Source organism: Nansenia antarctica (assembly GCF_963989245.1).
Source record: "Nansenia antarctica genome assembly, chromosome: 12".
NCBI classification, from domain to species: domain Eukaryota; kingdom Metazoa; phylum Chordata; class Actinopteri; order Argentiniformes; family Microstomatidae; genus Nansenia; species Nansenia antarctica.
The window spans coordinates 8899573-8913463 of NC_137682.1; the positions used below are offsets into that span (position 1 = coordinate 8899573).

Sequence of the window (13891 nt, forward strand, 5' to 3'; positions counted from 1 at the left end):
TACACATTACCTTGGCACCTCCTACTGTGCAGGGACTTGCTATCCAAATCACAGGGACAAATATTTCACCTGCACCCCAAGTTGATGGGTCAGCCTGTGAGAGGTCCAATTCACACTCGGAAAAGGCTTGGCCCTGAATGTGATTCAGTCACAATTCAGAGTGCTAGAAACCCCGCCACAGCAAGTCTACACGTCCACCTCAAGTGGAAGGCCTTTGAGAGTTGATTTGAAAGGTGGGGCGGGATCCCTTTTCAGTGCTCCACTCCCACAGCCCTCTTCTTCTTATAGGACTTGCCATTAAGAACATTTTAGGAAAACGGATGTCTCTGTTAGTTGTGCCACGCAGGGCTTTTAATTGCTACACCTGCCTCTAGAGTTCTGCTTCTAGGGCTTCTTAAAAATCCTTGTATTTTGATCAATAACTGCACACATTTGGCATATAGCATTTTGTCACTGCAGATCTCTCTTTTTTTTTTGTTATTGTTCCTGAATATAATCCTTACTGATTTGTTTAGTAACCTTGAGGGGTAAACGTCAAATGATGAGATGTCAAACTCATGCGACATATACATGTACAGCTCTTTATACTACTTTTTGGGGGTAGAATCTGGGATGACGCACCAGAAACACTGGATTTGACCCACACATGACCTTTAAGCTAACTTTGAGGGGCAAACTTGACCTCAAATAAATGAAATAACATCAGAATCTGATTCTATGACCCAGAAAACCCCCCAAAATTGGTATAATTTATGTTTAGTTTTTTGGGGTGACATCCAAATTGGATTTTGCCAATATGGCCACCCCGTGTGGTGCCCATCTTCGCGCCCGTCAAAATTTGATAAAGTATGGTATGGGCAATATCCTTCCATTTGGTGCTTTTGGAAGAATCTGAACCAAAATATTCCCACGGCCCCTCACTGTTCTGTGCTTTGGGTCATTGTCCTGTTGCACCCATCTTCTGTTGAGCTTCAATTGGTGGACAGATGGCCTTAAGTTCTCCTGCAAAATGTCTTGATAAACTTGGGAATTCATTTTTCCGTAGATGATAGCAATCTGTCCAGGCCATGCAAAAGCAGCCCTAAACCATGATGCCCCCTCCACCATACTTCACAGTTGGGATGAGGTTTTGATGTTGGTGTGCTGTTTATTTTTTTCTCCACACATAGTGTTGTGAGTTCCTTCCAAACAAGTCAACTTTGGTTTCATCTGTCCACAAAATATTTTGTCAGTATTGCCGCTCCAGGTTGGCTGACTCCTGACTCCAATTAGCTCTTGGAGAAGTCATTCGCCTAGGGTTAAGGGTAATTTCAAATGAAAACAGACAGTTGAGAAACCTTGCTGTAGGGGAACATGCAGACCCTTCCTCTGCTTGTGACCCCATCCTGATAAACTAGAGGTGGGGGGAGGGGTCACCTTGATCTAGAGATCAGCGGAGGGCGTGTATATACGTCATTGCTGACCCACATGAAAAAGGCCCATTGATTGAAAGCACTGCCTCTGATAGTTGGGATACACAGCCCTTTGGAGACAGACCAGAGGGCCTCTGAGTCATGGGTGAGAGGAAAAGAGCAGCAGGGTCCAACAGCAGATCAAGGAGAATATGAATGGCCCATGAGAGACAAACAGCAAGAGTGATGGCAGGCATCAAACTTCTTTCAGAAAGCCTTAAAGGGGAACTACAGCAAATGTGCGAAAATGTGTATCATAATCTCATAAAATGCATATGCCATGTCTTAGAATTGATTGGGCTTCCTGAACATAGTTTGTTCGCTGTGAGAGAACATTTTCTGAGATTTGTTGTATTCTACAAAGTTCTATCTAGTGCTGCAATAAGAGAGGGGTAGTGTAACACTGTCACATTGCTCTTGTTTTCACTCTAGCTCCACTCCCCCTGAAAACCTCAGATCTGTCCCTGTAAAAGTGTAGTGCGCTGTTTTCCTTCAATGCCGCCACTTCTTCTCTAGAGGATATGTGTCTGAGCACACCAGGCAGAGTGTTCAGACACATATCCTCTAGTCTAGAGAATGAAGGAAAACAGTTCAGTAGCATGACTAAGTCATAGAAATGACTTATGACATGGCAAACGACATTGGTAACAAACACAGCGTTAGGAGCGTTAGGTCATCACCCTAGAGTCTCCAGGGGCAAACTGAGTGGATGAAGGAGGAAACAAAAACAGAGTTCACCCCCACTTGACCGTAGTTAAGGTTAGCAACAAAGCTGTGTTGTAAGACAAAGTCTCAAAGTCGACGATCAACAAAGGCTCGATCAAGCACTCGGATGAATGAGGAGAGACAACAAGAACAACAGACAAAGGGGTGTGCCCCTATAGTCCTTTCACCAGGAACAACATGTCATGCCGGATGGTGGCCAGGTAGCCTTTTAACACTTCTGCGCTGTTTCACCTACTTTTCAAATGACCCCACTCTTTACAAGGGGGGTCTGTGTACTGACGTACAAAGATCGCTGGATGGCGACGTCACACAAGAAGAGAAAAATGACAACATCACTACCTCTAAAAATGCATCATGTTCCTATGCGCAGAGAAGCAGAGAAGCAGAGAGATTATTAGCACAATCTGATATGAATAAGCGTTAGTCGGCTGAAAACGAACAATGGAACAAATTAAATGATATACAGTTGCAAGAAAAAGTATGTGAATCCTTTGGAATTACCTGGATTTCTGCATAAATTGGACATACAAATGTGTTCTGATCTTCATCTAAGTCACAACAATAGACAAACACAGTCTGCTTAAACTAATACCACACAAACAATGATATGTTTTCATGTTTTAATTGAACACACCATGTAAACATTCAGGGTGGGCGTGGAAAAAGTATGTGAACACCTAGGCAAGGGGTGGCCAACCAGTCGGAGACTAAGAGCCCCCCCAAAATATTGGGGTACCACAAAGAGCCACATCATACATTGCAGGCTCACAAAAGCACACCCTCTCACTCACACACACGCAATCAATCAATTTCCAATAGGCTACTTTGCAGACAGATTTATTTATTTTCTTTCTCACACACACGACTGAATGAAATGAAAGCAGGTGGGAAAGCTGCTAAATATCATCTCTTCTCTACCTTGGAGATCTGAAACGAGAGAGAAAGGAAGAGAGAGAGGGAGGAAGCAGCTTCTGTTATTTATTGTCAAGGTTAGCATGCACACACACACACACACACACACAGTCTTTCCCTTTCTCATACTCTCTCTCCACACACAGAAATATAACAATTTACAATAGCCTATCTCACAATAACAGAGTATGTGACAAATATTTGTGTCTTACCTGTTGCTCCTTTGACTCAGTGGGACTTCTGGCAGTCCTAGCTTGCTTGCACAATCCTCGTCAATTCTGGCTTGTATTTCTCGAAGCAGTTCGAAGCAGTTCCTTCACATATGTGTCAGTCAGAACAGATCTGTGCTTGGATTTCACATCACATTCAGGGTAGAAAACACAGACTCACAAACATATGTTGACCCAAACATTGAGAGTAGCTCAGTAGGGGATATGTTTCCATTGGCACAGTTTTCCAAAACTCAATGGTCCCATTGACCTTAAGCCTCAGAACAGACTTTAGTCTGTCATCCTCTGACAGTTCAATCATCTCCATCTCCGATGCTACTTCATCTGTGACAAGGGGGGCTTTTAAACAGTATGTCTCTGCATTGAAAGGGTCAATGAGGAACGTAATCTGTGGCCTTTTCGGCTGTAGGTCCTGGAATCGGGGTCGCCAAACTCTCCTGGAGCTTTTCAATCTGTGTCACATATTGGGCAGTCTGCCATCAAGAACAGCCGTGCCTTTTTTACCCCCTCTTTACAATGCTCAAGCTGCTATTTACACACAATGATCACTAGTTGGCCGCTTGTAAATTAGCCTGCTTCCTACACAGAAAAACAGCAAAATAGCATTATATTAGCTTATCCTGTTGTGATTTTGAAAATGTAAGGATACTGGGTGGTAGAACGAACATATCTAGGAAAAGTCATGAAAGGAGGGTCCTGAAATTTGATCGAGTGCAAAGATATACCATTATTCTTTACTCACATGGGTCAAATGAACCCTCATGGCTGTTCTAGTGTTAAAGCACATGCATAGGCAAGGGTCAATCATGGACAACTGGTTCCACTGGCTTCAGTTGCTGTTGACGTCTATAAGCGGGAGGTCGCCCCCTTGTGTATAATGATGTCATATTACTGAGTTTACCTTTAAAGGTGGAGCATGTAAATATGCTATGTTTTCTAATAGCGGCAGATATGTGCACATCCTTATTTTTATTTTTTTAAAGGTAAAAATATAGAACACCATATTTTAGAAACCTCTTTGTTTTGACCAAAACAGTGATGTTTTGATGTGATCTCATTCCTTGATGGCTACAGATTTATCATGCCAATTTAGCAATATATTACAATCATAGTCTCGCCCCTAGTGTACAAAAAGACAACAACTGTGTGCCTGGGTAGGGTAGTGGGTAAATATTGTCATTACCTAATTTTGTGCTTTTGATACCCTGGGCCCAGTATTTTTTTTATCTATGATTAATCAGAATGATACAGATTATTTTCTGCTATCCAGGATCAGATCTATCTGTCAGATTTTGAGTAATATAGGGGAAATCTGCCAGCTAGATTTGAACCTGGATAGCAAAAAATATAATTCTGATTCCGATCAAATTTGGGCTCTGGGAGCTGCATAGACAATGATAGAAATAATTGTGACTGGTCTGCATACCTTGGACAGCACACAGGTTCACATCTGGAAACACTCGCTACTTATTAAACATTTCCCAGATTAAGTAATTGCTCTCTGGTGGTTTTGCTACTTTTCCTTTCTCCTAGAACTTCAAAAAATATATATTTATTCATTTTCACAGCCTTTTTCCACAAGGCAGATGTGAAAATGGTATTGTTTTGATCAAGCGTCCCACATATGTTTTCAGTCAAGTGAAAAGTATCCACACATTGTCCGGAGCAGTAGACTCTTTGTTACCTTGCATGATAAGGAAAGGTCATTTATTAAACCTCAAGCGTTTTACCATCCCTACGACAGACAGCACTACTTACTTGATATTAGAGGGGAGACAACTAACCTTTTTTAGGCATCAGACAATTTTTTCACACTTGTTATTCCCTGAATAGATGAAGATGTTATATAGTTTGACCAAAGCATAACAGGAAGCCTGATACCATTCATTTTAAACAGACAGGGGAGCGATGTGTGATACTACTGGCTAAACACGTGCATCCACGTATCAGGCAATGGAAACCAGCCGGAAGCTACAAAAGTAAGAATGCGTTGCTAGAAAGAAGGTTGGATTTGGGGGTCATATAACTAAGACATGCAACTCAATTTTAACAAAGGTGCTTTTAGTTTGCTAATGTCTTCCCAACAACTAACCCTTACCATAACCCCTCAAACGTAATGCTTAATTCTGCCTAACCAGTTGAAGTACTTTGAAGTAAGTTGAAGTACTACGTTGTTGTGTTGCTAACATAATGCTCTTTTGGAACGTCAAACTGAAATTCGTCCCAGTGACCAGAAGGGGCAGATATCTGACTGACTTACCGTCTGCTCCTTTAAATCTGGTCACACAAATAGGTAAAAGGTATGGCACAGGAATTCATGTGGATGGAGGATCGGAGGAGGATGTCAAAGCCAGAATTGGAAAAGCAACGACAAAACATCACTCAAGACCAAACTAAAAATCTTCAACTCAAATGCCAAATCCTCTTTACTTTACGGATTTGAAACCTGGAAGACCACCAACATACTCAACACCTCCGACTCCTCCTGGGAATCTACTGGCCCAACACCATGAATGAATGAATGAATGAATGAATGGACTTTATTGTCATTGCTACAGTACAGGTACCAAACAACGACATTTAGGAGGGGTGGCTCCCCTGGTGTTAGGAAAGGAAAAAAAAAAAAAAACTTTTAGAAAAAGAATAAAATCACAAGAAGGTAAGGAGCTGGTTTACATAAATAAAGGCTATGTACACAATCCACTGTACTATACTGCACAGATAGTCAACTAGGGTTGTCATATTGCACAAAAGTATTTTTTCACGTTATTTAAAGTGTCACAGTTTGCAGGCTTGAAATGTACATGTTTGTGCCTCAGCACTAGCTGCCATACAATCCGTCCAGACTGTCCTGGGCCCAGAACTTAGGCCTTTGCTGTGTTCAGGGCCTTGACGGCCCTGTGGTAGAAGCAGGTAGAACCATCTCAAACACCAACCTGTGGGAACTCATCAAACAAGAGAAAATAGAAATCCAAATCAAGAGGAGAAAATGGAACTGGATAGGCCACACACTCAGAAGACAAAACAAATCAATCACAAACCAGGCTCTAACATGGAACCCACAAGGCAGGAGGAAGAGAGGAAGACCTAGAACCACCAGGAGAAGAACCACAGAACAGGAGATGAAGGTGGAAGGGCTGTCATGGCAACAATTGCCTATGCTCCCTAGAGCATTTAAAGGCCTAATCTAAAATGATGTATGGCACAGGAAACAACACATGTTGTCTAAAGAGAATTATTACGAAATTCAAAAAGCAGTATGAAAGCTTTCAAAAAGCAGTCATTTGTGACATTTTGGTCCGCATGTTGGCAACCAATCAAAATGTTCGGACTTTTCTTTTGAAACACGGAACTACGTTTCAATTGAGATGAGAATCACAACACAAACTCGCTAGTCAAGCCAAAATACTGCAATGCAATGGATTCAGTGAGTAATCCCCACAGCTACCTAGTTAACTATAAAACTACTTTACATTGTTAGCAGGCTCACAAAACAAGCTGTGTTAGTTGACTAGCGATATGTCATTGATTTTCAACAACATGGAAATGTACTCACATTTTTCACAAAAAAAAGTCAGATCATTACATCAGATCCCGATATAAGGACCAAAACATTACAACGTGTCACATTTATATCCTAATAGTTGGACGACAATGATGATGACAATGTTCCCTGTATCTTCATCAGGTCCAAGTGACCTCAAGGGCCCTCTAGTATAACCTAACAAGCTACCAAAGTATTTGAGGCAAGGCAAACCTGCAGTAGAGACGACTTCCAGGAAATAATGTGTTTTTTGAATCTGTACAGCGAGAGTCAGACCAGTGATCAGAAAACAGTGCGTGGTGTACCGCAGTGATATCCTGTATGAAAAGCATGTGCAAGTCTGGGATAAAAGATACAAGGAGCGGACTGCCAAGAGATTAAGAGACTGCTAGCTACGTCAGATCCGTCCCAGTCTGTTTTCAATGAGGGACGAGGAGTAAACGGAAATCCCCTCAATGCTTTACATATCTGTTGAAAGAAGGTACAATACTAACATATAAGATGTACCAATCAGACCACCATGTACAAAATGGGAATGGTAAGCCTAGCAAACATGGCCTTTCAAGGTCTGAAACTATATGCTAGTTGTTTAAACACCTAAAGAAGGTGCAAGCTTCTGTCTCAATTGACCTGTTAGTCAAGGCTACAGGTTAACCAACTAAGTACAACTAAGGGCAACTAACCTCACATTCTGGTATATCAAATGGAGTCAGTGATATCACTAATGGCTGCCATGCATACAAAGGCCTAATTACTAGTGAAGTTAGACAGGCATCACCATCAACAGTTAAAATTCACAAGAATTCCCATGTTATGGCAAACTAGTTCAGTAAGAAAGATGATGAGATATTTTCCAATGTGCCAAAATACACCTGACAATGTTGTTGTTGATAAAGGCCATGGAGAGGTGACCATAGAAGTAGGCTGCTCATTCGATCTTTACAAGCCTTTTAGAAGAAAAAAACGGTTAAAATACCAGCTGGATTCAGTTGTCAGCTGGTAATACTGATACTGAAATGTTAGCATGTACCTGTACGTGGCCTGCAAATTGCAGACGTCCCAAAGAAATGTTGAGCATTGATTTCAATAAAGACGTTACAGAGATGAATTCTTTTTTTTAATTGAGAGTTAAAGCCATAGACATTGAGATCTGTGGTCATTTCAAATAATGAAATTCATCCCTTAATTTTGAAGAATATAATTTGTTTCTATCTATTCATTTAAATAATCCAATGAGTTAAGTAAAACATTTTTATTGCTTATCATTACCAAAACAATAAAGACCCCTTTTGTTGGTACAGTATCTTGCTCTTTGCTGGTAACCACATAGTATATTGTAGCTTTAAGACTGGGCCTTTAGGCAGCCACACACATGGCTGTAAAAACACTTTCCTGTGACATCCCTTGATACATTTGACTTTTGACCCACTGCTGGAAAAGAAGTGGTCTGGTTTCCATATTTCCCATGTCATACTTCGTAACCTTAAATGACCTTGTCTGTCATTCATAGTGGCTGGTGATGTTGTACTGATTCTTATAAGATTCTTCTAATTCTGTGCTTATTGCTTATTCTTATGACTGTTTTAACTCAAAATCTAAAATATATCTGCATCTGACTCCTGTAGTTAAATTACTTGCCATCACTAGCCACAAAATATATAGTGAGTGAATGTAAATTAGTCAGCTTTGCTTAAAGTGAGATGTATTCTTAATAGGATACCAGATATACTGTAAATCAAATGTTAATCATAATTTTATACAATGCACAGGATCACAATGTAATGTAATGGAACGCTTTAAGGTAAGCAACCCCTCAACAACGCAAGAATCAAACCATATCAATATCAATGTCCAGTGTAATGCCATAATAATAACAAAATGATTACAAAACAATAATAATAGCAAAACAATGGCAATAAAGAATTTGTTTTAGAAAAATAAATAAATAAATATAAAGAACATTTTGAAAAATTGCGTCACAGATAGCAGCAACAGCAGTCAAAATGAGTAAGAGTGCGAGTGTATGTGCGTATGTGCGTATGCGATTGCAGTGTCTTTGTAGAGTGACGATGGGTGGTGGGGGCGCTGGGGGACCTCACAGCCTGTGATGGACTGCCTTGGCAGGGCGGTGCAGCTGCCCTACCAAGCGGTGATACAGGCAGTCAGGTTACTCTTTGTGGTGCATCTGTAAAAGGTTGTGAGGATTTGGGAGACCATGCCAAATTTCCTCAGTAGTCTGAGGAAAAACAGGCGCTAATCACAGAATGAGTGTGGTATGACCATATTAGGTTCTTAGTGATGTGGACAACAAGGAACAACAAGTCATGTCTAGTCAAGTGTCACTCAATACTTGAATGCTTATCCACTGTATAACCTTAGAATCTTTTCAACGTTTCCCACTGTTCATATCTGTTCCAACGCTGACCCCTGCAGTTCGATGCTGACCTCTGAATCAAACTTCTTCAGTGCTATGATGATACTACAGGATGGATAGGCTCTGAGACATAGTCTATTGAATAATGTTTTAGTTAATTCATCATAAATTGGGTAGGCTAATCAAATGATTGTGATCATACAACATTTTGCATAGCTCATATTTAGGAGGTTTACCAAAACCATTGCCGTCTTGTTATATACTATAAGGTTTATTTGTCGAGCTATTAGTTATTTTCAAAGTCTCCATTTATAGAAAAAGGAAATAAATAAGTACCCATAGTCAAGTCCCTACAAATGACTGTGATATGAATTAAACCATGGGGGTTCAGGGAAATCTCTCAAACAGCTGCCAGTATGCCCGAGCTGGTTAGCAACAGCAGTCTCAAGACGGCATATGGTATGAGGCCCACTGTAGCTCGCCTCGTTCTGACGTGAACGCAGACGTGGTCATCTAGGGTTAGCCTCTCCAGTGTTTTATTTGTTAACCGTTATCTTGCTTTTGCTTAGTGTTTTCATTTGTTTTGTTTGAGTGTAACAGTTTATTTAAAGGGCTAGAGTGGCAAGCTCCTTATCTATATCGGTTATTACTTCTTTCGGTCTTAGTGGCAGTTGTGTTGTTTTGGTTGAAGTATTTTGGAGGTTTGGGTTGTTGTTGTTATTTTGGAGATTGAAGGCTAACCCTATTGTCTAGCATAGCTGGCAGTTAGTTGATGAACTGTGGCATTGTCTATCACCCTATGTACCACCTGCCCTGAGAGAGTCCCTCTCTCCTGTCCTCCGCGGAATTATTGGAGACAAAAACATTTGTCCCATCCATCCCATGCCCCTGCTGATGCCCTCTCCTCCTTACTACTCCTTACTTTCCTGTTTCTGTCTCACTGTCTCCATCCAATAAATAAATAAAATACTCAAAATTACCAAGTTGCGTGGCAAACACTTAAGGGACAGGGTGATTGACATGCTGGGCTGTAATGATGTCTTTGGTTACATTCCTGACCACTTATGATTTACATATGTTTACACGCGAATCACTCTCTATGCTTGGGAGACAAAGCAATTGCCTGACCCAGATGACACCACTTCACAAGTTTTCCGGGTCTTTTGTCACAGACGAATGAGTGCGTCTAGCAGACAATAAAATTGACACACACCCTTTTTTGTTATTATTATGTTTGAATGTTTCAATAGTTGAAAACACTGTCCATGAATTGAATTCTTTTGTTGATATAACTGTCCAGTGATTGTTCCCATTTGATAAAAAGGTTGTTTGATATTTATGGTTGAAACTGCACCCGGTGTCGGAGTGGGATAAATTGGCCTATATTTTTTCAACATACATTTCTGAACTTCAACATGACTGACTCTGTTTTCTTACTGTTGAGTTTGAGAAGGTTTAATGTCATCCAGGTTTTTATTTCATGTAGGCAGTTGACAAGGGACTGAGGGGGGAGCGGAAAGGATGGAGTGGAGCTGAGATAGATTTGGGTATCATCAGCGTAGTAGTGGAAGTTGAGGCCTTGATGATGGACGATCTGGCCGAGGGGAAGCATGTAAATGGTGAAGAGGAGGGGTCCAGCTACAGAGCCTTGAGGCATGCCTTGATCGACTGGGGCTGGGGGGGAACTTGAGCCATTGATGGTGACAAACTGTTCCCTGTTTGAGAGGTATGATTCGAACCAGGAGAGGGCTGTATCGGTGACACCTAGGAGGGGGGAGAGGCGGTTGAGGAGGATGGAGTGAGAGACAGTGTCGAAGGCTGCAGAGAGGTCCAGGAGGATGAGGATACTGAAGCGGCCAGAATCAGCAGCAATGAGGAGATCATTGATGATCTTAATGAGGGCAGTCTCCATGCTGTGGTGGGATCTGATGCTAGATTGTAGGGGCTCATAGAGCTCATGGTTGGACATGTAATGATGGAGTTGGCTGGCAGCTGCTCTTTCCAGAGTTTCCCAGGAAGGGAAGGTTGGAGATCGGCCGGTGGTTGTGGAGGTCATCATGAGGCAGTTTTGAAGCTGGTGGGGACTATGCCAGATAACAGAGAGGTGTTAATAATGTCCACCATGTAGGGGCAGAGGGTGGGTAGGCAATCCTTGACCAGGGCTGTGGGCATGGGGTCCAGGGAGCAGGTGGAGGCCTTGGCCAAGGTGACCAGCTTGGCGACTTGAGGAGCATCCACTGGAGAGAAGGAGGAGAGGCAGCATTGGGGGACGCGCAATGCTGAGGCGTCGTCGTCATGTGGCTGAGGCACGGGAGGAGTGGGAGGGGCTGGTGCCAGGAGCTGCTGGTGGATGGAGTCAACCTTTGTGCGGAAGAAGTCCAGGAATTTGGAGCAGAGGTCAGGAGTATCAGGGGGGGCGGAGTAGACGGTTGATGGTGGAGTTCTGGGGTTGTTTTGCTGGGAGCCGATGAGACGGGAGTAATACAACGTCTTTGTGTGTGAGAGAGCATCCTTGTAGGGAAGGAGAGAAGGGATACCGGTCTGTAGTTGTGGACAGAGGACGGGTCAAGGGTAGGTTTCTTGAGGAGAGGCTTGACTCTGGCTATCTTGAAGGCAGCCAGGACAGATCCTGTGGATAGTAGTATTGTGAGATAATGGCCATAACTGGCAACTGTCTGTACCAATGAATTACAAGTACTGTAGATTGACTGACAACCACATCAGGGATGGCCAACTCTACTCATGGAGAGTCAGAGGGTCTGGAGGACTCTTCTTCATCAACTCACATGATCAAACAAAGAAAGTTCTTGATGAGCTGGGCTAGAACAAAAGCTTGCATTCCCTGTAATCCCTAGGATACCCCTACATAATCAATTACAAGATGTGCTAGAATGTACCTTGAAAGTGTGTGTCAACCAACAGCATGCCAAGTTATTGTGGAAGTAGGTGAGCAAAGCAGGCTGTCCCATTACGGATATGGAAGTCATCCCTCTCTCAAAGCTCACTTGTAGGTCAATCATAACAGGAGCATGCCTTTGCTCCAGGGGGAACCTAAAAAGGACATGAGCAGCTTGGCCCCCTGTTTTTTGGTCCTTCATGCTATGAGTGTGATTGGGTGTGTGTGTGTCCTATCACCGAATGGTGCCCCAGATCCAGTCCAATATAGAGGGGCCCTGTCTGGGCCTCAAAGAACAGACTTTATTTAAAGCGGTGAGTCTCGGCACTCTTGAGCAGATTCATGCTCTAATAATCAAATCGAGTCATCTGGCTTCATGCTTTGTTGGTTACATGCTATTCGGAACCAGCACCCTGTGACTACTTTATTGTGCCTTTCTATAACACTTGAAACATTCTTTTGATCTCTTTTGAAATGTTTTTTTGGACACTGAACAGTGGGATGAGTCATCATCAACGGGACATCATGGAGGTTCTGGACATTGTTAGGGATGTGCTTCTACATGACATGTTCCACTGTGTTTCTGTTAATTTGGGAAACTAATGTATATTAACATAAATGCACTAGCGAACCTATTCTGATAGTAGACTATATGGGCCATGAGAGATTGGGATTAATATGTATACTGATTATAGAAGGGGGATCTTTTTGTATACTGAATGTACAAAGAAATGGAAACAAAATCCTGCCCGTCCTAGCAGCAGGCCATTACCTTAATAAATTGACTGAATATTGAGGAGTTAGGTCTTCATTGCACTTTGAACATTGTGTACAGCGTAACTTTACTGACCAACTTTTCTTTTGATATCAAGCACCTGCTCCATTTGATGTGCGCGTGCTCTACCTTTATCACTTTTAAATTGAACACATTTCATTTCATTATCTCTGAATTACACTGATATTGACTCCATCCTGAGAGCATACAGTGTAATTAAATGCACAAAACAGCTTTGAGAAACACACTAAGCAAAGAGAGACAGGTCTCTCAGTATCAGTGTATTTATGGGAAAAGACAGAGAAAAAAAGCCTGAAATTGTTGAGAAAGTGTCTGGAAAACATAAAAAATGGTCCCTTCAATATGCTGTCCTATAAATATAATTTACTGTATAACGGTATTTCTAGTTAGTCTCATTCACTGTATACATAAAAGGTTGGCATGGACATTATTTTTTTCTCACCTACAAATCCCTCCACGCCTGCGCCCCCCAGTACCTAACTGACCTTTCTCTGCCAACACACCCCATCCTGGAACCTGCGGTCCTCAGACATGGGTCTGCTCTCCACCACCCCACACCAACCTACGGACCTTCGGGACAGAGCCTTCAGTGTGGCAGCTCCCACCCTTTGGAACTCTCTCCCCACAGTGATCCGCAATGCCCCTACCGTGGACAACTGTAACCAGCTATTGTTCCCACCCATTACCTACCTGTGAAAAATGGCTGCGAATACTTTGAGGGTGAATTTCTCTGATTGTTGATTTGGGGGGTATCAACATTCAAATACGCAGACACATCATTTGAAATCTTACAATCAGCCCTTTCGTAATCTGGAAAAAACTGAAAAATTACCTTGCCCTACTTGGGGACTTTTTCATCAGACCCTGTCACATGTCTGTACATATTTGTCTTACCATTCTGCTTTTTATGCATAGATAGCCCCTTATTTATTATTATTTCAGGGTACCCAAAAGTGATTCAT

General features: G+C 42.1%; 1 protein-coding gene across 1 annotated transcript in view; it reads right to left on the reverse strand.

Annotated features, from left to right (window-relative positions):
• The window catches only part of LOC308168832 (uncharacterized protein), a gene marked incomplete at both ends in the record, with an annotated part of 28044 nt that extends 16751 nt beyond the window's left edge, over positions 1 to 11293 (reverse strand). The window contains one exon of the mRNA XM_080543476.1: positions 10662 to 11293. Within this exon, the coding sequence (XP_080399602.1) occupies positions 10662 to 11293 (632 nt within the window). The remainder of the gene's footprint in view (positions 1 to 10661) is intronic.
• Positions 11294 to 13891: the final 2598 nt, after the last annotated feature.